At 33.5% G+C, this 27808-nt stretch overlaps 1 protein-coding gene across 1 annotated transcript; it reads right to left on the bottom strand.

The window, feature by feature from the left end:
* Positions 1-24163: 24163 nt before the first annotated feature.
* LOC108456287 (zinc finger protein 6-like) lies at positions 24164-26437 on the bottom strand. Its single transcript, XM_017754883.2, has one exon. The coding sequence runs from the start codon at positions 25870-25872 to the stop codon at positions 25249-25251; it is 624 nt and encodes a 207-aa protein (XP_017610372.1). The 5' UTR covers positions 25873-26437; the 3' UTR covers positions 24164-25248.
* Positions 26438-27808: the final 1371 nt, after the last annotated feature.

The following is a 27808-nucleotide window of genomic DNA, read 5'->3' as shown; positions in this document are numbered from 1 at the left end:
TTTACACAATATTTATTTATTCATTTAATATTAGGTCTTAGCTTCAAATTTTAGTTTGTTATTCTTATTATTTGTCTTTTTGGGCTTGTTTATTTTACTCTATTTTCGATCTTTATATTGTTATTTTTATTACGCAATTATTACCATTCTGTTATGCATGTTAGTATCGTGATTTCTTTCTCATATTTTACTACAAAATTGTGTTACATCTTACCCGACACATTATATTTTGTTTTTTAAATAATTGATACTCCGCGTTTTGAAATTCGAAAAGTTGTTCCCTAACTTACGGGTGTTAAAGCCATTTTTTGTTTTAAAAACGGTTGACATTTTATGAAAACGAAAATGGAAGTCGCTACCAATCCTTTATAAGGTGTGATTGGGTCATCTTATGATTGATCGTTTTAATAAAATGTTTTATTTTACTAAAACAACAATTTTGGCCTATGAAATTCGAGAAAATAGGTTCGAGAGTTGGTTACATATGAGGAAGGATTAGCGCCCTCGTAACACCCAAAATTGGTACCTAATCGATTAATTAATGTCTGAACGTCGAAAGTTGGAAACTCGAAATGAATTTAAAATACGATCCTTTCTATTTAGCTCATTTTAAAAATGCTTGAATTAAATTGAAACGAGCATCAAAGGCTCACTCGCCCTGAGATAACAAAATACCACATCCCGTAAGTTAGGATGCGACATTTGAATCCTCGAGGATAAGTTTGCCTTTTATTTTTATCGAAACTTCGTGTACTTTGAAATCTAGAAGGATATTAGGTTAATTGGGTATAACAAGAAAATCGAAACCCCGTAATTTAGGACACGATTCCTCGAGTTTCTAAACACCAAATATTGTCTTTATCTTGTTTAAAATTAAGGTATTTTGAAAGTTGAAGAAATATTGGCCATCTAGGTTTAACGATAAAATCGAGACCCCATAAGTTAGGGCATGATCTTCTCTAATTCCCAAAGAGTGAAATATTACCTAATTTTTGAAAGTTTTTTTTTTCGAATAATGCCTAGGTGTAATAATTAAACGATGCGTATTTATTTAATTTAAAACGATAATGTGTGAATAAGATTATTATATTAGTGAATAGCAAGAACATGTATATACTAAAAAACGAGTTACCAGAATCACATAATTCATACTACTTAACTACTAATAAGAATAATCGAATAAGAAAATAACTAAAATGAGATAATGGCACAAAAATAGTAATAACAATAATAAGAATAACGATGGCAACAATAATGAAATCTAAATTAATTAAATGATTTTAAAAAACACCAAAGCAAAATAAAAGAAATGAGGAACGATTGTAAATTGTAGTAAAGGAAATATTAAACAAGTAAAGTGAATAGATAAGTGAATCTCCGTGAAATATTAGATTAAAAAAGATAAAATAAATAAATAAATAAATAACTGGAACAATTTGTGGAGAAAAAGATTGAAATTAAACAAGTCGAATATCGCATTGAATATTGAAACAAAGATAAGGGGAATGAGTTGTAAATAATCAAAAATGAACTAAAAGGGGTTTAAAAATAACTCGAAAAACAATGACAGGGACCGAATCAGCAAAATCACCCTTCCCAACATGCACACTCCTAAAAGGACCAAACAAAATTTAAAAAAAAAAATAAGCGGGGCGAATTTAAAAAGATAAAAGAAAAAGAAATAGGACTGCAATTAAACGCGCGAAAAAAGGCGGGGATCAGTTAGGAATTATCCCCTGTCCCCAAAACGACACCGTTTCAGATGTCAGCCTCTCAAAAACAGTCCTGGTACCAAATTGAAAACGAGACCAAGTTAAAGGGAAAAATTAAGAAAAGAAATAAATCAGGCCCAAATTAAATAATAAATAAAAAAAGGCGAAAAGTGGGGGATCAATCGCATAAATGTCCCCTTTTCAAAGAAAACACGTGGATCTCCCCTCAATGGGGTCGGGTCGTACTGGTATGGCTTAAAACGGTGGCGTATTGGTCATGGCTAATTAAGTCCAAAACGGCGCCGTTTTAATCCTCATATAAATATAAAAAAAAAAAGTCATTTTCCCCCTTTTTTCTTCAAAAATAGAGAGCACCTATAGACTCTCTCTCGCCCTCTTTTTCTCCGGCGAGCTAGCGCGGTGGCTCCGCCATATCTCCGTCGTGCCGAAAAATGAAACATTCGGACCCTCTCCTCTTTTTAAAACAAGTTTAGATCTACTTGCAATCTTTTGAAATAAATAAAAAAACGAATAGAATTTGGCCCTTGCACTTTACCCATTTCATATTCCTCTTCTCCGAAGCTTATTCGAAACCTTAGGGTTTCTTATGGCTTTCATGAACGAAAAAGGGCTTCCAATGGTGGCGAGGCGCGAAGAACAGGTGATTTCTCTTTTATTTCTTTATATTTGCTTCGAGAATCAAGAAAATAAGAGAAAGGGACTACCTTTGGAAATCTTTGTATTTCTTTTTAGTATGGATTGTGTGTGTAAAAATTACAAAAACGGATTCCTTCGGCTTTATAACCGAATATATTTTTACAATTCGTTTGTTTCTCGTTTCTATTGGCTGCTGTCGTATTGTATTCTCCTTGGTTGCCATTTTCTATTGTGTGGTGCTTATCTTTTCTGCAGGTACTGCAGACGTGGAGATGCAGAGGCCGTACGAGGGCAGCGCATGGGCATACGGAGGCACGAGCGGCGCAGCAGCTGCTAGGGTTTGCTGGGCATGTTTTGGTTTTGGGCCCTTTCGGGCCAGGTTTATTTTCGGGCTAGGTTTTAAGTTTTGGGTCTGTTTAATTTGATTTAGGCTTGTAATTGGGTTTGGGCTTGGTCTATTTTTGTATTTTGGGCTGTTTTATAACTGGACTGTTTAACGGGCTGTAAAATTTGGACTGCTTTAATTTGTGTGGATTTGGATTTATTTATTTGGATTTTATTCTATAAATTGGGGCCAGGCTAAAATTGGCCTATTACAACGGGGTTTTGACTTTCTCGATGAATTCAAATATTCGAACATTTTTAAAGTATAAATAAATTTCAAATAATCTCAGGAATTACGAAAAGATCGTATTCTAAATTACAGAATATGATTTCTTTCTAAAATCGAGATAATCGAATGCCTTTTAAATGATTTTTTTGGCATTTATTTTCGATTCGAGGATTTAAGACATTTTGTCCTAACTTACAGAACGTAATTTTTTTTCTCGATTAACGTAAAATATGTCATTTTCTTAAAAAATTTTCAAACAAACGATATTTTAAACAAAGGATCATATTTTAAGTTTCTTCAAAGTTCTCAATTTTCGACACTAAGACATTAATTAATCAACTAGGTACCAATTTCTGGGCATTACGAGGGTGCTAATCCTTCCTCGTGCGTAACCGACTCCCGAACCCTTTTTTTTTTTAAATTTTGTGGACCAAAATCGTTGTTTAAATAAATCAAACCATTTATTAAAAAACCACTTTTACAAGGTGACCTGATCACAACTTATCAAAAAAGATTGGTGGCGACTCCCGTTTTTGTTTTTTATAAAAAATAGATTTTCAAAAAAAATGGTTTCGACATGTAGTATATTCGTTTTGTATACTTGTATTTTTGAACAAATTGGTTTAATAAAAACATCCAAAAATTACATTAATATCATTGTATATTGTCCTCAATGGTTTTTGCATGCAAAACAAAATGAAAGCAAATATTGGGTCACTAGTTATCTAACGTTTAAATAATACTAAGCAGTATTACATGATCAAATCATAATACAGAAAAACAACTTATGTTAGTAGATGAACCTAAACATGTCCTTAGTCTAATTGAAAATGTGCAAACCGATTGAAAGACTAATATGTCATCTATCAAGTCCACTTGGGGAGATGCTTTGTCTTGAGCATCGGAGTGGATAACTCCCAGAAAATAGAGACATAGATGTGATTGACTGAACTGATAGTACATTGAGCATGACCCAAGTAAAATAGATCCTAAATTCGTTTATGGATTTATTCATTTGTGACGTGTGATATACCTTAATCCTAAATGGATGATGGACTATGTATGTGTGACTCATATACTTTGATGTAAGTAAAAGTCTAAGTTCAAATAAATAAGAAACCGAAAGCTAGTGTGTTGGGTATGCGACTTCTGCAATATGTAGCATCATTCACAATAGTGGAATCGATAACCCAATAAATAGGTAAATGATATCCTTTCATTGGCATTACATGATAGATGAAAAGTAAAAGTGATCATAGGTCGCATGTCTTTATGATAAATGACTTAATTACTATTTGATAGTAATTGACTTTTCATGAAGGAAGATGTAATGGTTACCATGAGATAAAATAGGATCATATTGGGAGACCAAATTTATCCCAAAGAGATTAAGGATATCTTATGAGGGTAACACACTTATGACAAGGTCATTGGACGAGCACTAGTTGAGTAGCTTTCGAAATATTATGTAATTAGAGATAGCTTAGTCATAGTGGAATGACTTTATAACTAAATGAGTTTATAATTAATAGGAGAAAAGATAGAACTTAATTATAAATAATTTAAGCTCTAATTATATATTTTCAATCGATCCCTCCACTAGCTCATTGAAACCCGAAATAAAGTGCATAAAGAATCAAATGAACAGAAATGGATGGAAATGATAAAGCTAGAGAAATGGGCCACATTCGGAAATGAATGTGTTTTCCCAATAAGTATAAAAATGACTTGAGAATTAATTTAAGTTTTTTGAATTGTTATTTAATTAAATAATTGGAGTTCGAAAATGGAATTAAATTATTAGTCATTGTGAATCCGTTGAATATGAAAATTAAATATATTTTCTTATAAAAGTTGACATGACTTTAACTATATTAGAATTAGGTTGAGAAAATTATTTAATTGAAAAATAATCTATCTAGTTAAATTAATTTATAAATAATATTTATGATCGAAATAGAAAAACATGTATCGAGTTGGGTTAAATTATAAATTGCTAGGTTAAAAGTCAATGAAACACAAATAATTGGACCCAATACAAGAGAGACTCAAATAGTTGACATCCCTAATGTATTTAACTGGGAAGTGTCACCCCTTTCTTCTAGTTAAACTAGAATACTAGTTTTTCTATTAAATATGTATTATTTGTGTTCTACTAATTCAATCAGGATTCTCTTATCTCTCTCTCTAAATAAATGACATTGTTAGAGCTATTTACAATAGTTCATGCAAGTTTTCAATATTGTTATTATTCCATAAAAGAGCGAGAATTTATTTCTAAGTATAAATTCTATTTTCTAGGAATAACAATTCTATCAGTTTTTATTGAGGGAGAATTACTTTCGAACTGAAAGTAATAAATCGTTTATGGTTCTATGTTTGGTTCACGATTATTCAAGCTCACACTAGAAGCAATTCGTGGTACGAGAGTAGTAGAAAAGGTCATTTAGTTGAAAGATGGGAACCTAGGATCCATTTCACTCAAAGCACTGGTATTTTTTGAGAAAATTTATTGCTATAAATATCACAAATTGACTCGATTTTTAAAATTTTAAATTTTCATTGTGACAAAATTGTTTTTTAAATCGGATTTTTCCAATAATATCAATACACACCTTGTCAATTTTTAACTTTATGTGCAATTTCGATAAACATTTTGCATGATCATTTAAGGTGTTTAGTATTTTTAAAATTTTAAAATGCTTGCAAAGTAGTAAGGTATGTAAACTTGAATGGTTGTTGATTGAAAGATTACTTGCTAACCTAATATAGAATGTGTTTCTTAGGCTTTGTATAATTAGGTTTTGTTAGAACTTTGAATACTTCATCTTTGAACTTTTCATGGTAGTATTATATTTGAACTTTTCTTTACATTACCAATCTGAGATGATATGCATGACTTGTAATTGTATAATTAGGTTTTGTTAGGACTTTGGATACTTCCTCTTTGAACTTTCTTTGATAATATTATATTTTGAACCTTTCTTGGATACATTACCTATATTAGATGATGTGCATGACTTGTAATTGTATAATTATGTTTTGTTAGGACTTTGGATACTTTCCCTTTCTATATTTTGAACATTTCTTGGATACATCACCTTGATAATATTATATTTTGAACTTTGATCATGATTTTAAAATTTGTTGTTTAACATCCCATACCCACCCCCGGTTACCGGACTCAAGCTATAAGATGCTACCACAGAAAATAGAGATCATCACATGTAATTTCCATTTAAAAATCAATTTAGCATTTCATAATCCATGCAAAATATGATAAACAACCTAATCCGGATCTTAATCGACCTTACAAAAACTCTAAAACGAGTTCAAGGTTGAATAGGGACTAAATTAACACATATGATAACACTTTGAAACTTTGCTCAATACATTTCAAACCAATGCCAAAACATAACATTAAAACATCCGAATATGTGTCTTTTTTGTAACCAATTTAGTTTTTTTGTAATTTTATATTTATCTTTTTTTCTACTTTAATCAATAAATTTAATTAACTCTTATTATATTTTAAAATATAAATATAAATTTAATTTGATAAATGTTATTAATAAATGTCTTTTTAAAACTATATTTTAAGTTAAACAAATTTAATATTCATTAATTTTAACATTATATCATTGAAAGTAAATTCAATTAAATAAAATCTTAAAATAAAGAGACAATTTCTTTAAAATCAACTTTATATTTAACATATAAAAACTTAAACAAAATGTATGTGAAAAATTTAAAAGAGTAATTTACCCAATTTATAAATTAGTGCTTCAAAAGAAGAGTGCCATGTGTCAAAAAGCTGTAATATAAACATGACTATTATTTCTGTAACACCCTTAACCCATACCTGTCGCCGGAGGGTTAAAGAGTATTATCATATACAAAAGAGTCATATCAAGATAATTAGGTATAGCAATTTATTCTTAAGTTCAATTCAATCAGACATTGAAAACATTAAGCAAATCTCAACCACGCATTCACATTAACCATTTGGAACACATATAGTAACTTATCAAGCCATTTTCGCATGGCTACCCATATATACATCATCAAAAGATAGTTATTTAACAACAAAAGTCAAGCCTATACATGCCATTATCGAAATTTAACTACTAGAGTACCAAGAAGCTTAGATAGTGTGGTCGACTTGACTTTGAGATCCCGAGACCGTGGTGACGAACAAAATCTACAAAACAGAGAATTAAGGTAACAAAGTAAGCATTACTATGCTTAGTAAGTTTTAAGCAATGCAAACAATTAATTTACTTATAGATCGATTATTCAAATTTTCAAGAAATCATTCCTAGATAATTTCCATTTTGGCCAAGTATCCATGAACATAATGCATATGTAGCAAATTCACCTCACTTGAATCTAAACTGAATTAAAACAAAATATTGAAATCAAAAATAAGATCATAAGAACTCGAAAAGCATCTCATTAACAAGTTTTAACCATGTTTGCAACAAAATCACAAATTCACTACAAGCTGTCTTCCTGAGCAACAGTCACTAAATTATTTATAACTGGAGCTAAGAAACACCAAATCAAGTGCCGTTAATTTTCCATGAAAATAGACTCATATATCTTCCATCCATAAAATTTTCAGAATTTTTGGTTTGACCAATCAATACCAGATTTTTCTTGAATTTTTCCCCTGTTTCACTATTTGACTATTCTGACCACTCTTCACTACGAATCAAATTTCTCATTATACAGAATCCAAAATATGTTATCGTTTATTTCATTTGAAACTAGACTCATTAAGGAGTCTAAGAATATAAATTTTATCTTATAACCATTTTTGTACCATTTATAATGATTTTCTGAAAACAAAACAGGGGACCTTGAAGTCATTTTGACTCTGTTCCATGCCACTTCAAATATCTCATTATTGGCAATTCTTTTGCTTACACGGTTTCTTTTATAAAAAACTAGACTCATTGAGATTTCATGACATAATTTATTCAGCCTCTAACTCAACTCCCACAATTTATGGTGATTTTCCAAAATCATGTTACTGCTGCTGTCCCAAGCAGATTTATTACACATTCTTTGCATTCATATTATTTAACATGTATATCACCAAATCAATCTCATGTAACCTTTCACCATAACCGAATACACACATACACATATGAGATTTTCACATATACTTCTCATTTCGCATTCATGATTCAATTCCGATCAATCTAACATATAAAAGTATATAATACATACCTGACCAACTTAATGCATTGAACATATTCAATGGTGGTTTCCTCCGAACATTCGAAATCACAATCTTACTCAAATCACCGGCATTAGGCCTGCTAGGTTTTTAAAACCCGAGTCCAATTTCTAGCAAAAAGCCTGCGGGACTTTAAGCCCGGATATATTTCCAGCACATAGCCTGCGGACCTCAAGTCCGGATATGTTTCCAGCACGTAGCCTGCGGACCTCAAGTCCGGATATGTTTCCAAGTATCATGCATACTTAGTCATATTTGAACACATTTCATTTGACTTATCACTTTAGAAGTCATTTAATACATTCGGATATAAACTCAACATGTACATCATCATATACAATTCGGCTCAAGAGTCATACCTAATATTACATATTCATTTCACCATTCAAGCTTAAACCCAAAGTGACCATTAGACTATCAATCATATACACGAATTATTTATTTCACATCTTAATTCACGTACAAACCAAAAGGTCGCAATTCACCTAATATACTTATATAGAGGCATCATCAATTATATTATAAAGGAGACTACTCAAAACTTACTTGGATATTTTTTGAACAGATTCTTGACAAAGCTATCGATTGCTTTCCCTTTTCCTTATCTCGATCTAGCTACTTCCTGCTCTTGAGCTTAATTTAAACAAAATGAATTTATTTAATTACTTATTCAACTATACTTCTTAGTAGTCGCATATAACAATCATACATAACTCCAATACATGTTTATATTTAATAAAATAGGCCATGACTCAATTTCATACTTATTTATTCCCTATCTAATTCGCATGCACAACAAAGATTTACCTAACTTATTATGTTACCTTATACATGAATTTAACTATATATATATATTCAATTGTCTCTATGACGCAAGGTGTATACATAAGGCATAAATATACATATATATAGTGCATGCCTTGACATCATATAAACCCCATTCAGCCCTAACTAAACAAACTTTGCCTCCATTTAAAAATTCCATTTCATGACCAATGTAACAATTTCGTATGAGTATCACCTATGCCAAACAATGACAATTCATACTTTTAACAAGATTAACTTCTTTCATCAACAAATTCTTCTTCAAAACTTAAAGGCTATAATCAACTTATTTCTTTGTTAACCATAACCGAATGTGCAAATTCATCCATTAAAATTCAAAGCTTTGGCATGGGCTAAGTAAGAATCAAGATGATCAACCTAAAACAAGTTAAAATTTCAAAAATCTAACACAATTCACTAACCTTCTTTATGCTTCAAAATGACTGAAAGTTTTCCCCAAATTCTTTCTTTCTAATCGGCCAAGAAAAACAAACATAAAGCTTTGTTTTCATCACCCATTTTTCTTTTTCTTTTTTTTATTCATTAAATATAAAATATAAAGCCATTTTAAGTGATAAATAATATATTTTTATATAAAGCATCATCATGGCCGCCAATAACAACAAAAGGGATATTTGACATGCAAGTTCAACCTTTTATAATATGCATTAATAGACCACTTCAATTTTACCTATCACATTTCACAATTGCCTCACATGAGTCCTATTTAATAAATTTCACATATAAATGACAAAATTAAAGCATGAAATTTTCACACATGCATGTACACATACAATAAGCATAGAATATAACGGTTAATTATTTTTATGACTCGATTTTGTGGTCCCGAAACCACTTTCCGACTAGGGTCAAATTAGGGCTGTCACAACTCTCCCCCACATAAGGAATTTTCATCCCCGAAAATCTTACCGGTGAATATGTTAGGATATCGATCTTTCATAGAGTCTTCCAGTTTCCAAGTAGCTTCTTCAACCCCATGTTTAAGCCACAGTACCTTCACTAATGAGATTTTCTTATTTCGTAATTCTTTTACCTCACGAGCCAAAATACGAATCGGTTCTTCTTCGTAACTCAAATCAGATTGAATCTCGACCTCTGATGGGTTAATTATATGCGATGGATCGGATCTATAACGTCGAAGCATCAAAACATGAAAAACGTTGTGAATCTTTTCAAGCTCGGGGTAAAATCAATCAGATCGACCGCCCAACTCGTTCGGATATTTCATACGGCCGATGAACCTCGGACTCAATTTGCCTTTACGACCAAATCTGAGTACTTTTTTCCAAGGCGAAACTTTAAGAAACACTTTGTCTCCAACCTGATATTCAATGTCTTTTCGTTTTAAATCCGCATACGACTTCTGACGATCTGAAGCTGCTTTCAGACTTTCACGAATTACTTTTACTTTCTGCTCAGCATCTTTAATCAAATCAACCCTGAAGATTTTACTTTCACTAAGCTCGGTCCAAAACAACGGTGTACAGCATTTACGACCGTACAAAGCCTCGTAAGGTGCCATATTAATGCTTGATTGAAAACTATTGTTGTAAGAGAATTCAATCAAAGGCAAATATCGTTCCCATGAACCATTAAACTCAAGGATGCAACATCTCAACATATCCTCGAGTATCTGAATGATCCACTCAGATTGACCATCAATCTAGGGGTGAAAAGCAATGCTAAAATGTAACTTGGTACCCAATGCCTCTTGTAACTTCTTCCAGAATCGAGACGTGAATCTCGGATCTCTATCCGACACAATAGAAATGGGTACCCCGTGTAACCTCACAATCTGAGAAACATACAACTCGGCTAGTTTGTCAAGTGAATAATCCGTACGTACGAGAATAAAATGAGCCGACTTTGTCAGTTTATCCACAACAACCCAGATCGTATCTTTCTTACTTGACGACAATGGCAACCCGGATACAAAATCCATCGTAATTCAATCACATTTCCACTCGGGTATCATGATTGGCTGAAGTAATCCCGAAGGCACTTGATGTTCCGCTTTCACTTGTTGACACACCAAACACTTCGAAACAAAGTCAGAAATGTCTTGTTTCATACCAGGCCACCAAAACTGACGTTTCAGATCGTTGTACATTTTCGTGCTACCAGGATGGATCGACATTCGGCTATTATGGGCTTCGTTCAAAATCATCGAAATAAGTTCTGAATTTCTTGGAACACACAATCGACTTCTAAACCTTAAACAATCATTGTCATCAATTTGAAACTCTAAATCAACATTCGAAACACATTCAGCTCGTTTAGCCACCAATTCATCATCAACTTTCTGAGTTTCACATATTTGATGAATCAATAACGGTTTGGCTCTTAATTCTGCTACTAACACATTATCGGATGAAACGGACAAGTGACATTCATCGCTCACAAAGCAAATAGTGACTTGCGACTCAAAGCATTGGCAACCACGTTAGCCTTTCCAGGGTGATAGTCAATAACAAGATCATAATCTTTCAACAATTTAAGCCAACGTCTTTGTCGCAGATTCAAATCTTTTTGAGTCATTAAATATTTGAGGCTTTTATGATCCGAATATACATGACATCTCTCTCCAAATAAGTAATGTCGCCATATTTTTAAAGCAAAAACTATGGCAGCTAATTCGAGATCATGAGTCGGATAGTTTTTCTCATGTGGCTTCAATTGTCTCGATGCGTAAGCTACAACTCGACCTTTTTGTATCAATATACAACCCAGCCCATGTAAGGACGCATCACTATAAATGACAAACTCTTTACCGGATTCGGGCTGCTCTAATACTGGGGCTTCCGTCAAAAGTGTTTTCAGTTGGTCGAAACTTTTCTGGCACTTTTCCGACCATTCGAACTTACTATCTTTACGAGTAGTAACCGTCATTGGTGTGGCTATCATCAAGAAACCTTTACAAACCATCTGTAGTAACCAAAGAAGTCCCAAAAAGCTCGAACTTCATAATATTTCTGGAGGTTTCCAATCAAGTGTGGCTGAAATTTTGCTCGGATCAACTTGAATACCCGATGCGGATACTACATGTCCCAAAAAGCTAACTTCTCTCAACCAGAACTCACATTTACTGAACTTAGCATATAACTGCTTATCCCGTAAAATCTACAACACTAATATCAGGTGTTCGGCGTGTTCAGTTTCATCGTGTGAATAAATCAAGATGTCATCTATAAACACAACTATAAACCGGTCCAAATACTGCCTGAAAATTCGGTTCATCAAATCCATAAATACTGCAAGGGCATTAGTGAGCCCAAACAGCATCACTAAGAACTCGTAGTGACCGTATCTCGTTCTAAAAGCAGTTTTAGGTATATCTGAATCTCGAACTCGCAACTGATAATAACCCGATCTCAAATCTATCTTTGAAAACACTGAAGCTCACTTCAGCTGATCAAACAAATCATCAATACGCGGTAACGGATATTTATTCTTTATCGTCACTTTATTCAACTGACGATAGTCGATGCACAATTTCATGGTTCCGTCCTTCTTTTTCACGAACAATACTGGTGCACCCCAAGGTGAGAAACTCGGTCGAGCGAAACCTCTATCCGTCAACTCTTGCAACTGAGTTTTCAATTCTTTCAATTCCGTTGGTGTCATACGGTACAGCGCTATCGAAATTGGTGTAGTCCTAGGTACAAGTTCAATACCAAACTCTACCTCCCGAACAGGTGGTAACCACGCAATTCTTCGGAAAAACATCCGGATACTCGAAACTACGACATCTTGATTCAAGCTTCTTTTCTGATTCTTTACTATCAAGTACGTACGCAAGATACACCTCACACCCCTTTTTGACATATTTCTGAACCAACATCGAAGATATAACTGCTGGTAACCCGTTCATATCTGTAGACTCAACTCGGATTATCTCATCATTTGCACATATCAAATCAATAGTCTTTATTTTGCAATTCACAACTGCATCATGAACGGTCAACCAATCCATATCGAGAATAACATCAAATTCATTAAACGGTAAAAGCATCAAATCGGCCAGAAAACAGGAACCTCGGATTATCAGGGGACATTTCCTATACACTTTGTCGACTAACACATATCGACCCAAGGGATTTGACACTTGGATTACGAACTCAGTAGACTCAACAGGTAGAGTCTTACTAGATGCTAAAGTCTCACATACATATGAATGAGTAGAACCAGGGTCAATCAAAGCAATCACATCAGTATCAAAGAGAGTGAAAGTACCGGTAATAACATCAGGCGAAGAAGCATCCTCGCGTGCGCGTATTGCATAAGCTCTAGCAGGAGCACTAGCCTCGGATCTGGTTGTAGCATCTCTAGACCCTCTCTGACCGCCACTAGTATTCCCCGTATTCCTAGGTGGTCTACCTCGTGCTGTAATACTCAGTCTCCCACTCCGGTTCATATTTTGCTCGGATAATCTCGGGCAGTCTTTAATAAAATGATCGGCTGACCCGCATTTATAACAGGAGCGGTCATGAAATCTACAACTCCTCGAATGCCATTTACCACAATATTTGCACTCTGTCCTATCCCGACAATCATTTCTAACACTGGCAACTGAAGTGTCTCGTGTACTCACAGGGGGTCGATTGTGGTCTCGTTTGGAAAAACCTGAAGTATTCTTTGATCGGCCTGAATCATCTCGAAATTTCTTCGATGATTGCTGAAAAAACTTTCCTAAAAATCTTTTACGAAATTCTCCAACTTCGACATCAGCTTTCCTTTTTTCTTTACTAAGTTCTTCGGCTTTGCAAGCTCGCTCGACAAGTACTACGAACTCTCGTATTTCAAGAATGCCAACAAACATCTTTATATCTTCATTCAGCCCTTCTTCAAAACGTTTACACATAATAGTCTCTGACGATACACATTCCCGAGCATATCTACTGAGTCTGACAAACTTTCGTTCATAATCAGTAACTGACATGGAACCCTGTTTAAATTCAAGAGATTCTTTTCGTTTCTGATCAATGAACCTCTGACTGATATATTTTTTTCGGAATTCAGTTTGGAAGAACTCCCACGTCACCCGTTCTCTGGGTACAACAGAAACCAAGGTGTTCTACCAATAGTAAGCAGAATCACGTAGCAAGGATATAGCACATTTCAGGCATTCATCGGGTGTGCAAGATAGTTCATTAAGTACCCGAATAGTGTTGTCCAACCAAAATTCAGCTTGCTTGGCATCATCACTATCTGTAGCTTTAAATTCATTAGCCCCGTGCTTTCTGATTCTGTCAATCGGAGGCTTATTTAACCTCGTCTGATCACTTACCGGAGGTATTGTAGGTGCAGGGGGCGTATTATTTGGGAGTGGGGGTTGTGGAACAGCCGTATTAGTTCGAATGTATTGGTTGAACCAATCATTCATCACACTATAAAAAGCCTGTTTAGCCTCGTCATTCTGATCGCTTGCAATAGGTTGAGAGTCCATCGGCGCTGTCCCATGTGCGGGAGCAGGCGCTACACTCTCAACATCATCAGCTACTACTCAATTGGGATCGGGATCCATTACTATACGAAAACACATTTTTAACTGTCAGAAATTGTCACACTATCATTTAACACTATATGGCATGTATAGCTAGACTCATACACACTACGTTAGTCCTAGAATCGACTAAACCGTAGCTCTGATACCATTAAAATGTAACACCCTTACCCCGTACCCGTCGCCGGAGGCTTAAAGAGTATTATCATATACAAAAGAGTCATATCAAGATAATTAGGTATAGCAATTTATTCTTAAGTTCAATTCAATCAGACATTGAAAGCATTAAGCAAATCTCAACCACGCATTCACATTAACCATTTGGAACACATATAGTAACTTATCAAGCCATTTTCGCATGGCTACCCATATATACATCATCAAAAAGATAGTTATTTAACAACAAAAAGTCAAGCCTATACATGCCATTATCGAAATTTAACTACTAGAGTACCAAGAAGCTTAGATAGTGTGGTCGACTTCGACTTTGAGATCCCCGAGACCGTAGCTGACGAACAAAATCTACAAAACAGAGAATTAAGGTAACAAAGTAAGCATTACTATGCTTAGTAAGTTTTAAGCAATGCAAACAATTAATTTACTTATAGATCGATTATTCAAATTTTCAAGAAATCATTCCTAGATAATTTCCATTTTGGCCAAGTATCCATGAACATAATGCATATGTAGCAAATTCACCTCACTTGAATCTAAACTGAATTAAAACAAAATATTGAAATCAAAAATAAGATCATAAGAACTCGAAAAGCATCTCATTAACAAGTTTTAACCATGTTTGCAACAAAATCACAAATTCACTACAAGCTGTCTTCCTAAGCAACAGTCACTAAATTATTTATACCTGGAGCTAAGAAACTCCACATCAAGTGGCATTAATTTTCCCTGAAAGTAGACTCATATATCTTCCATCCATAAAATTTTCAGAATTTTTGGTTTGACCAATCAATACCAGATATTTCTTGAAGTTTTCCCCTGTTTCACTATTTGACTATTCTGACCACTCTTCACTATGAATCAAATTTCTCATTATACAGAATCCAAAATATGTTATTGTTTATTTCATTTGAAACTAGACTCATTAAGGAGTCTAAGAATATAAATTTTATCTTATAACCATTTTTATACCATTTATAATGATTTTCTGAAAACAGAACAGGGGACCTCGAAGTCATTTTGACTCTGTTCCATGCCACTTCAAATATCTCATTATTGGCAATTCTTTTGCTTACACGGTTTCTTTAATAAAAAACTAGACTCATTAAGATTTCATGACATAATTTATTTAGCCTCTAACTCAACTACCACAATTTATGGTGATTTTCTAAAATCACGTTACTGCTGCTGTCCCAAGCAGATTTATTACACATTCTTTGCATTCATATTATTTAACATGTATATCACCAAATCAATCTCATGTAACCTTTCACCATAACCGAATACACACATACACATATGAGATTTTCACATATACTTCTCATTTCGCATTCATGATTCAATTCCGATCAATCTAACATATAAAAGTATATAATACATACCTGACTAACTTAATGCATTGAACATATTCAATGGTGGTTTCCTCTGAACATTCGAAATCACAATCTTACTCAAATCACCGGCATTAAGCCTGCTAGGTTTTTAAAACCCGAGTCCAATTTCTAGCAAAAGCTCTGCGGGACTTTAAGCCGGATATATTTCAAAGACATAGCTCGGACCTCAAGTCCGGATATGTTTCAAAGACGTAACTGCGGACCTCAAGTCCGGATATGTTTCCAAGTATAATGCATACTTAGTCATATTTGAACACATTTCATTTGACTTATCACTTTAGAAGTCATTTAATACATTCGGATATAAACTCAACATGTACATCATCATATACAATTCGGCTCAAGAGTCATACCTAATATTACATATTTATTTCACCATTCAAGCTTAAACCCAAAGTGACCATTAGACTATCAATCATATACACGAATTATTTATTTCACATCTTAATTCACGTACAAACCAAAAGGTCGCAATTCACCTAATATACTTATATAGAGGCATCATCAATTATATTATAAAGGAGACTACTCAAAACTTACTTGGATATTTTTTGAACAGATTCTTGACAAAGCTATCGATTGCTTTCCCTTTTCCTTATCTCGATCTAGCTCCTCCCGCTCTTGAGCTTAATTTAAACAAAATGAATTTATTTAATTACTTATTCAACTATACTTCTTAGTAGTCGATATAACAATCATACATAACTCCAATACATGTTTATATTTAATAAAATAGGCCATGACTCAATTTCATACTTATTTATTCCTATCTAATTCGCATGCACAACAAAGATTTACATAACTTATTATGTTACCTTATACATGAATTTAACTATATATATATATATTCAATTGTCTCTATGACGCAAGGTGTATACATAAGGCATAAATATACATATATATAGTGCATGCCTTGACATCATATAAACCCCATTCAGCCCTAACTAAACAAACTTTGCCTCCATTTAAAAATTCCATTTCATGACCAATGTAGCAATTTCGTATGAGTATCACCTATGCCAAACAATGACAATTCATACTTTTAACAAGATTAACTTCTTTCATCAACAAATTCTTCTTCAAAACTTAAAGGCTATAATCAACTTATTTCTTTGTTAACCATAACCGAATGTGCAAATTCATCCATCAAAATTCAAAGCTTTGGCATGGGCTAAGTAAGAATCAAGATGATCAACCTAAAACAAGTTAAAATTTCAAAAATCTAACACAATTCACTAACCTTCTTTATACTTCAAAATGACTGAAAGTTTTTCCCAAATTCTTTCTTTCTAATCGGCCAAGAAAAACAAACATAAAGCTTTGTTTTCATCACCCATTTTTCTTTTTCTTTTTTTTATTCATTAAATATAAAATATAAAGCCATTTTAAGTGATAAATAATATATTTTTATATAAAGCATCATCATGGCCGGCCAATAACAACAAAAAGGGATATTTGACATGCAAGTTCAACCTTTTTATAATATGCATTAATAGACCACTTCAATTTTACCTATCACATTTCACAATTGCCTCACATGAGTCCTATTTAATAAATTTCACATATAAATGAAAAAATTAAAGCATGAAATTTTCACACATGCATGTACACATACAATAAGCATAGAATATAACGGTTAATTATTTTTATGACTCGGTTTTGTGGTCCCGAAAGCACTTTCCGACTAGGGTCAAATTAGGGCTGTCACAACTCTCCCCCCACATAAGGAATTTTCGTCCCCGAAAATCTTACCGGTGAATATGTTAGGATATCGATCTTTCACAGAGTCTTCCAGTTCCCAAGTAGCTTCCTCAACCCCATGTTTAAGCCACAGTACCTTCACTAATGAGATTTTCTTATTTCGTAATTCTTTTACCTCACGAGCCAAAATATGAATCGGTTCTTCTTCGTAACTCAAATCAGATTGAATCTCGACCTCTGATGGATTAATTATATGCGATGGATCGGATCTATAACGTCAAAGCATCGAAACATGAAAAACGTTGTAAATCTTTTCAAGCTCAGGGGGTAAAATCAATCTGTATGCGACCGGCCCAACTCGTTCGGATATTTCATACGGCCCGATGAACCTCGGACTCAATTTGCCTTTACGACCAAATCTGAGCACTTTTTTCGAAGGCGAAACTTTAAGAAACACTTTGTCTCCGACCTGATATTCAATGTCTTTTCGTTTTAAATCCGCATACGACTTCTGACGATTTGAAGCTGCTTTCAGACTTTCACGGATTACTTTTACTTTCTGCTCAGCATCTTTAATCAAATCAACCCTGAAGATTTTACTTTCACTAAGCTCGGCCCAAAATAACGGTGTACGACATTTACGACCGTACAAAGCCTCGTAAGGTGCCATATTAATGCTTGATTGAAAACTATTGTTGTAAGCGAATTCAATCAAAGGCAAATATCGTTCCCATGAACCATTAAACTTAAGGATGCAACATCTTAACATATCCTCGAGTATCTGAATGATCCACTCAGATTGACCATCAGTCTAGGGGTGAAAAGCAGTGCTAAAATGTAACTTGGTACCCAATGCTTCTTGTAACTTCTTCCAGAATTGCGACGTGAATCTCGGATCTCTATCCGACACAATTGAAATAGGTACCCTGTGTAACCTCACAATCTGAGAAACATACAACTCGGCTAGTTTGTCAAGTGAATAATCCGTACGTACGGGAATAAAATGAGCCGACTTTGTCAGTTTATCCACAACAACCCAGATCGCATCTTTCTTACTTGACGACAATGGCAACCCGGATACAAAATCCATCGTAATTCGATCCCATTTCCACTCGGGTATCATGATCGGCTGAAGTAATCCCGAAGGCACTTGATGTTCCGCTTTCACTTGTTGACACACCAAACACTTCGAAACAAAGTCAGAAATGTCTCGTTTCATACCAGGCCACCAAAACTGACGTTTCAAATCGTTGTACATTTTCGTGCTACCAGGATGGATCGACATTCGTCTATTATGGGCTTCGTTCAAAATCATCGAAATAAGTTCTGAATTTCTTGGAACACACATTCGACTTCTGAACCTCAAACAATCATTGTCATCAATTTGAAACTCTGAATCAACATTCGAAACACATTCAGCTCGTTTAGCCACCAATTCATCATCAACTTTCTGAGTTTTACATATTTGATAAATCAATAACGGTTTGGCTCTTAATTCTGCTACTAACACATTATCGGATGAAACGGACAAGTGAACATTCATCGCTCGCAAAGCAAACAGTGACTTGCGACTCAAAGCATCGGCAACCATGTTAGCCTTTCCAGGGTGATAGTCAATAACAAGATCATAATCTTTCAACAATTCAAGCCAACGTCTTTGTCGCAGATTCAAATCTTTTTGAGTCATTAAATATTTGAGGCTTTTATGATCCGAATATACATGACATCTCTCTCCGAATAAGTAATGTCGCCATATTTTTAAAGCAAAAACTATGGTAGCTAATTCGAGATCATGAGTCGGATAGTTTTTCTCATGTGGCTTCAATTGTCTCGATGCGTAAGCTACAACTCGACCTTCTTGCATCAATACACAACCCAGCCCATGTAAGGACGCATCACTATAAATGACAAACTCTTTACCGGATTCGGGCTGCACTAACACTGGGGCTTCCGTCAAAAGTATTTTCAGTTGGTCGAAACTTTTCTGGCACTTTTCCGACCATTCGAACTTACTATCTTTCTGAAGTAGCTTCGTCATTGGTGTGGCTATCATCGAGAAACCTTTTACAAACCGTCTGTAGTAACAAGCAAGTCCCAAAAAGCTTCGAACTTCAGTAATATTTCTCGGGGGTTTCCAATCAAGTATGGTTGAAATTTTGCTCGGATTAACTTGAATACTCGATGCGGATACTACATGTCCCAAAAAGCTAACTTCTCTCAACTAGAACTCACATTTACTGAACTTAGCATATAACTGCTTATCCCGTAAAATCTACAACACTAACCTCAGGTGTTCGGCGTGTTCAGTTTCATCGTGTGAATAAATCAAGATGTCATCTATAGACACAACTATAAACCGGTCCAAATACTGTCTGAAAATTCAGTTTATCAAATCCATAAATACTGCAGGGGCATTAGTGAGCCCAAACGGCATCACTAAGAACTCGTAGTGACCGTATCTCGTTCTAAAAGCAGTTTTAGGTATATCTGAATCTCGAACTCGCAACTGATAATAACCCGATCTCAAATCTATCTTTGAAAACACTGAAGCTCCATTCAGCTGATCAAACAAATCATCAATACGCGGTAATGGATATTTATTCTTTATCGTCACTTTATTCAACTGACGATAGTCGATGCACAATATCATGGTTCCGTCCTTTTTTTTCACGAACAATACTGGTGCACCCCAAGGTGAGAAACTCAGTCGAGCGAAACCTCTATCCGTCAACTCTTGCAACTGAGTTTTCAATTCTTTCAATTCTGTTGGTGCCATACGGTACGGCGCTATCGAAATTGGTGTAGTCCCAGGTACAAGTTCAATACCAAACTCTACCTCCCGAACAGGTGGTAACCCTGGTAATTCCTCGAGAAAAACATCTGGATACTCACAAACCACTGATACTGATTCAAGCTTCTTTTCTGATTCTTTACTATCAAGTACGTACGCAAGATACACCTCACACCCCTTTTTGACATATTTCTGAGCCAACATCGAGGATATAACTGCTAGTAACCCGTTCATATCTGTAGACTCAACTCGGATTATCTCATCATTTGCACATATCAAATCAATAGTCTTTATTTTGCAATTCACAACTGCATCATGAACGGTCAACCAATCCATATCGAGAATAACATCAAATTCATTAAACGGTAAAAGCATCAAATCAGCCAGAAAACAGGAACCTCAGATTATCAGGGGACATTTCCTACACACTTTGTCGACTAACACATATCGACCCAAGGGATTTGACACTCGAATTACGAACTCAGTAGACTCAACAAGTAGAGTCTTAGTAGATGCTAAAGTCTCACATACATATGAATGAGTAGAACCAGGGTCAATCAAAGCAATCACATCAGTATCAAAGAGAGTGAAAGTATCGGTAATAACATCAGGCGAAGAAGCATCCTCGCGTGCGCGTATCTCATAAGCTCTAGCAGGAGCACTAGCCTCGAATCTGGTTGTAGCATCTCTAGACCCTCTCTGACTTCCACTAGTATTCCCCGTATTCCTAGGTGGTTTACCTCGTGCTGTAATACTCGGTCTCCCACTCCGGCCATTTTAAGTGATAAATAATATATTTTTATATAAAGCATCATCATGGCCGGCCAATAACAACAAAAAGGGATATTTGACATGTAAGTTCAACCTTTTTATAATATGCATTAATAGACCACTTCAATTTTACCTATCACATTTCACAATTGCCTCACATGAGTCCTATTTAATAAATTTCACATATAAATGACAAAATTAAAGCATGAAATTTTCACACATGCATGTACACATACAATAAGCATAGAATATAACGGTTAATTATTTTTATGACTCAGTTTTGTGGTCCCGAAACCACTTTCCGACTAGGGTCAAATTAAGGCTGTCACAATTTCCTTTTATGTAACCTCATATATATATATATGATTTAACATATAAAAAATTACAAAAAAATAACAAAAGCCATGGAATAACTTAAAAAATTAAAAGGCAAGGAGTAAAAGAGTAATTAATCCAATTTGTAAATTAGTACTTCTAATGGAGAGTGTCGCGTGTCAAAAAAAAAAACTATAATGTCAACACGACTATTATTTCCTTTTTTTTAGCCTTGTATTGCTATAATATATACACACACACACACACACACACACATATATATATATATATATATATATATATATATATATATATGATTAGAACATGTTTGGAAAACCACATAATAATTAGTAGGCTTCACTAAATTAAGTGAAATTGGAGCACCTCAACTATACCATACAAATCTTAGAGAAATGATGAGAATTAGAGTAGTTATACAAGTAATATCAAACTCATAACATGCATATATACAAACATGCTAACATATACAAACACGTATCGAATAGCTTACATAACATGCATGTCAAAATATATATTTGCAGAACATAACATAATATATTCCATATACATAGCGGTCCTACATAACATGCTTTCGAGGCCTATTTATGAATGACATACCTAATTTTCCACTTTTATAGGCTTACCAAAATGCCCATGGATCCAATTTTTAAGTCCCTAAATTGGCCCCCAAATAGGCCATCAAAATTGGCTAAAAGAGCCCACATGGCTTAATAGTCCAGCTCGTGTGGTCCACACGATTACCAATCCAGACTGTGCAATCATGCACGATTGTGTGGTGCACACAGCATGTCACATGGCCTACCACACGGCCGTGTGACGCCGATGATTTCAGAGAAGCGACCAACATTTTACTTTTTTTTTTATTTAGTTTCGATCGATGTTTCAGGTTAGTTTCATACACCTGATAGTAGAATTGATCAACCACACAACTATTGCACTCTGAATCCTACATTTAACATTTAAACGAACTAATTATAACGCAATTAAATCCCGAAATCTTACTCAAAGATACCACTTTTCTTAAGGAAATAGTCCCAAAACAACATTCAAATACTTACGCACACCAAAACAGCGATTACACTACTGAAGGATATCGATTCAAAATCCCCTCGCTTAAAAAGAAAACCAGTTGAGCACTAAATAAAGTATGGAACGAAACTAACATTAAGAATCAATCTTAACAAAGAACGAACTAAAACGAACAAAATCAGAAAAATCAATGACAAAACTTACGTTGTTATTTCCTTTTGATTTAAACAAAGAAACAATGCAACTTCGACAACAAAAACGATAGAAATAATTAACAAAAGGAAAGAATTTTCTAAAGAGAAAAAAGAAGAAGGAAAAGGAATAGAACAGAACCAAAAAGAAAAGGAAAAAAGAAAAAAAATGTGGGAAAGGGGGTGGACAGCAATTCAAACACAAGATCTAAAGATAAACTATCATCTTACCATTGAACCAATAAACTTATTCTATTATAACTTGCCCAAAAATAAGATTTAAATCAAATAATCAGGGATAGGAATAGAACAAAAAATTAACAAAATTTCAAAGGAACAACTTGAACCCAGAATCTCACATACATAATCACAAAACCTATCTACTAAACTAAATTTAAGAAATTCAGAGCGTTATATGTTTAAATGATACAATTATCTTTATACTTAAAAATAAATTTAATTTTTCGTGTTTTTACTAATTGAGTTGATATACTTGACTTGTGACACCAAACTTAATTAGATATTTTATTATAGTATAAATAATTATATTGTAATCATATACTAAATAGTGATAATATATACACATGTATATGCAAATTATCTTTTATATCATATTTTTTATAACATATGATGTGATCATAAATTAAAGGGATAAATCTTAAAACTATACATAAACTTTGATTTTGTGAGATTTTATACATGAAATTTTGATTTGATCTAATTCTCGTATACTATTAACACAATTATTGATATAATACCATTTTATGTTTATATATTGCATATGTAAATAATTATATTTATCCAATATAAAAATAGGTTGATGTATTTATTTCTTTAAATATGTATGATTAAATTAAAATTAAAGTTTCAAGTATATATTTAAATCACAATCAGAGTTATATGTGTATAACTATACCAAATTAAAATTTATGTATATAATTTCACATTAAATTAAAGTTGATATATAATTTTGAGATTTATCTTAAATTAAACCATTAATTATAATGATTAAGATTGAATTTTTGTGACTAAAATCAATAAAAACGAAGTTTAAAGATTTACTTCTTTTAATATAAATTAATTATGAAAAACATTAATTACGTTTTATGAAAAAGTGTGTAGATATTAATTATATTATGAAAAGGTATAATTACACAATAAATTCTATCAATAAGTCCCGGAAAAATATTAGACAAAAAATTATCAACATATAACAGCTCCTTATAATAAAATATCAAATTAAAAGATACAAACACGAATCAATTTTTATTGCAAAATTAAAACAAATCAACTATCTGTAAACATCTTTCAACGACGCTGCAGCCTTTAAAAAATTCATCAATGGTGATCCTTTTGATTTTGAAACAAATTTTATTTTTATTATTATTATTTTCAGCCATGAACTAATTCGCTACACTTGTTCTTCATCCAACGAAATCCACTCATCAATCTGCTCTCAACCGCATAAGAATTATACTTCATCATACGACGTTGTCTCTTCCTTTCCGCATCACCAACGCCTAATTTCATATTAGATTTATTATAATTATAATATTTCCGAGTATATTTTTCGACGTTGATGTCGATTGTCATCGGTTGAATCGGAGTCGATGAACTCCGAACATGCGATGGCTGATTTGTGGCTGGCGCAATCGAAGCCGATGAACTCCGAACATGCGATGGCTGATTTGCGGCCTTGAGTCCAGGCATCTCTCCCTTAAAATCTGCCATCTTAGGGTTTTGAGAGGTGGATTTGGCAGAGATTTAGAGAGAGATAATTATAATAAAATAAAATAAAAGGAGCTTTTTTCCCCTTTATTTTGGATTTAATTCACCATGATAATTATTAATTGATATAATTTTAAAATAAATAAAAAAATTGATTGGTTTTTATGGGGATTGAAAGAGAGAGGTTTGTGTTTGATTTGAGGTCATTAAAATTGTGTTTTTGAGTTGTAAAAATGGTGTCTTATCTTTTTTGTGTGGGATTTTTCGTACCTTTTGTATCATAATTTCCTAAAATTAGACATTTGAAAATTTTAAGAAATTTGGTAGATTTTGATTGGATCACCTTGCATTTCTCCCTGTTTTCAGCTATATCTTTTTTAGTGTGTTGACCATTTTTGGGTGTTTCACAAAATATTGTAGATTTATTTTTTAAAAAATAAGTTAGATAGATACTCCAAATATAAAGAAATATTCTTTTTAAAAATGAACATATTTATGTTAGATAGATACTCCAAACAGGACTAAAATTCAAAGCCAGAACATATTTGTTCAATTTCTTAGGGACCATTGGCTCGATCATTAAATGGTGCTAGCCTCAAATGGAGATCAATGTTATCTTCTTCAATTACCTCGTTAGCTACTGATGATGAACCCGCTGTTAAGTTGACGCCAACTTCGTGATTTTGTACTTGAAATGGTCCCTGTCCCTGTCCCTGACCCTGACCACCACCACCAGCATGAAAGGGACAAGGACCCCTTGGAGTTAACATTGGCAAAGATGGTGCTGCTGCTGAGAGACCACCCCTTGAGGCCATGCTGGTGGACCCTCTGCCATAAGCCAACCGCCTCGTTCTAGCCGAATGCGGCGAGATAACCGGTCCCGTAGTCAGAAACCGTTGTTTTAATTGTTGTTGCTGTTGATGATGAAGGGTGAAAAACGACCCTTGTTTGGCTCGTCGTTCTCTTTTGTGCGCATTTTGATGCCCACCCAGTGCTTGAGAATTTGCAAACCCTCGGTGACAAAATTGGCACTCAAATCTCCTGTACTCACTGACATTTCGCTGAACACTTGGAGGGCATTCCTCATCGGCACCAACTTGAAAACCAAAAAGCTTCATAGTTGACGAAGATGGCTTCCCACAACCAGGTTCATCATCTCCATTGTTGTCTGTTGAATTCATGCTAATTTAACCTCTTTTTTTTTAAAAGAAGGACCACCCACCTTGATGATTTAAATTTCGTTGAAAATCCATGGACATATATAGAGAGAAATCAAAATCCATTGCAGGGTTGCAGATGACACAAATGCCCCTCAAACTCGAAAATTATTTTATCTTTCACAATCGAAGAACAAAGGGTGACAACCATATCCAAATCTACAGGAAGAATTGTTGAGTTTACAGTGAAAAAAAATCCTTTTGTTTTTAATTGAATTGTTTGGATATAGAAGACAAGCACTCGTGCGAAAAAATACTGGAGACATAACTGTAAAGCAAAAAAAATAGTTATTTAAGCTTCCATCCGCGTGCATCATGTCATTTCGACTTCCACATGTTTCAATTATTCATTTCAAATCACAAACCAATGAAATATCGGCATAGGACTTAAATTTCGGATATCTAACTTCCAGACTCACTATGAGCTCTTATATCCTGTGTAAGTTTTAGTTCCAATTATTTATAATTTATTTGTATTGTAATAATTTGATTTTTAATGTATTTGTATCGTAATTATTTGATTCTACATTTAATTATTATTCCGACATCTTTAATTATATTATACTTATAAACTTTTAAAAGAAATCTCAAATGAAAAGACTATATTTTCACTTACAATATTTAAAACTAATAATTTATATATAAAATATTATTTGGCTCTAATCGTGTTATATTGATATAATTTTGATAAATATGATATGATTGAGAAGAGGGAAGTGGAGTCAGAATTTTGACAACAATATTATAGCATTTTGGTAAAATAATAAAATGAAAAGGGAAATGATGGATGATGATTCTAGGGCAACGGTCGGCCATTGAGATGAAACCTAAACTATGATTTTGCATTGGTTTTGAAGATAATAGCAGTGTCACCCACAATGAGACCTCATTTGACTTCACAACTTAACTTTGTGCCTTGTGAATTCACTACAGCCATTCAATGTGTCCCAGTAAAGAAACTCTACTTATCCCCCTCCTCTAGGTTTATACTTCAAAACCTATATATGCTATACCTTATGATTATACTTCTTATGTAAACCAGATGTTTTCTTCCTAAATTATTGAAGTTTAATTAAAAAAAAAAATCTTCAATTTGTCTTTAAGAGATCATCATGGGTCGGATCTAAATAAAATTTTAAGTCTATTTTAAAAAATGGGTTTAAAATTTTATTTAAGTCTAACTCAAATAAAAAAGTAAAATCTGAGTTTGACCTAGTTCGCATGTATTAAATTTTATATTATTATTTTATATAAAATAAATTTAAAAATATAATAGATCAAATATACTAAAAACGTTAAAATAAATATTTCTCAACAAAGTAAAAATAAATTAAAAAATTATTTATACTTAAATAACACTATGATAGGTGCAACTTAGTAAGCAAATACCTCTAAAATAGTAGTAATATTAATAATAAAACAAGAGTTATACAATATCCAAACAATAACAATAAAATAGTAGCTATATAATAGCAAAATGACAGCAAAACAGTGAAAACAACAACAAAATGTAGTAGGTACTTTTTGCAAATTTGAGCTTGGCCTAAGCCAAAAAAAGTTTACTCGAGGCCAACCTATTTTCTAAACGGGTCTTATTTTTTTGCCCAAATTCATTTTTCAGAACTATAATTTTGCCTAAACCCTCTCACTTTTTAGATGAACCTTCTCATGATCAGGTCTAATAATTATTGAGTTGAACATCAACTTTAATTTAGTTAAATCATGTAATTAACTTTCATTAATTAGATTTAGAGCTCAAATATCAATATATACTATTCTTTTTTTAGCCTATTCTAAATTAGGAGTATTGTAATTTATTTAATTGAGACTCAAGCTCAATTTAAAAAGAATAATCAGATTATATTTGCAATGAAAATTAACTTGATTCCCTTCTCAATTT

Source organism: Gossypium arboreum, chromosome 9 (assembly GCF_025698485.1).
Source record: "Gossypium arboreum isolate Shixiya-1 chromosome 9, ASM2569848v2, whole genome shotgun sequence".
NCBI lineage: Eukaryota > Viridiplantae > Streptophyta > Magnoliopsida > Malvales > Malvaceae > Gossypium > Gossypium arboreum.
The sequence above is the reverse complement of the archived record's forward strand: the minus strand, read 5'-3'. Positions and strand labels throughout refer to the sequence as shown.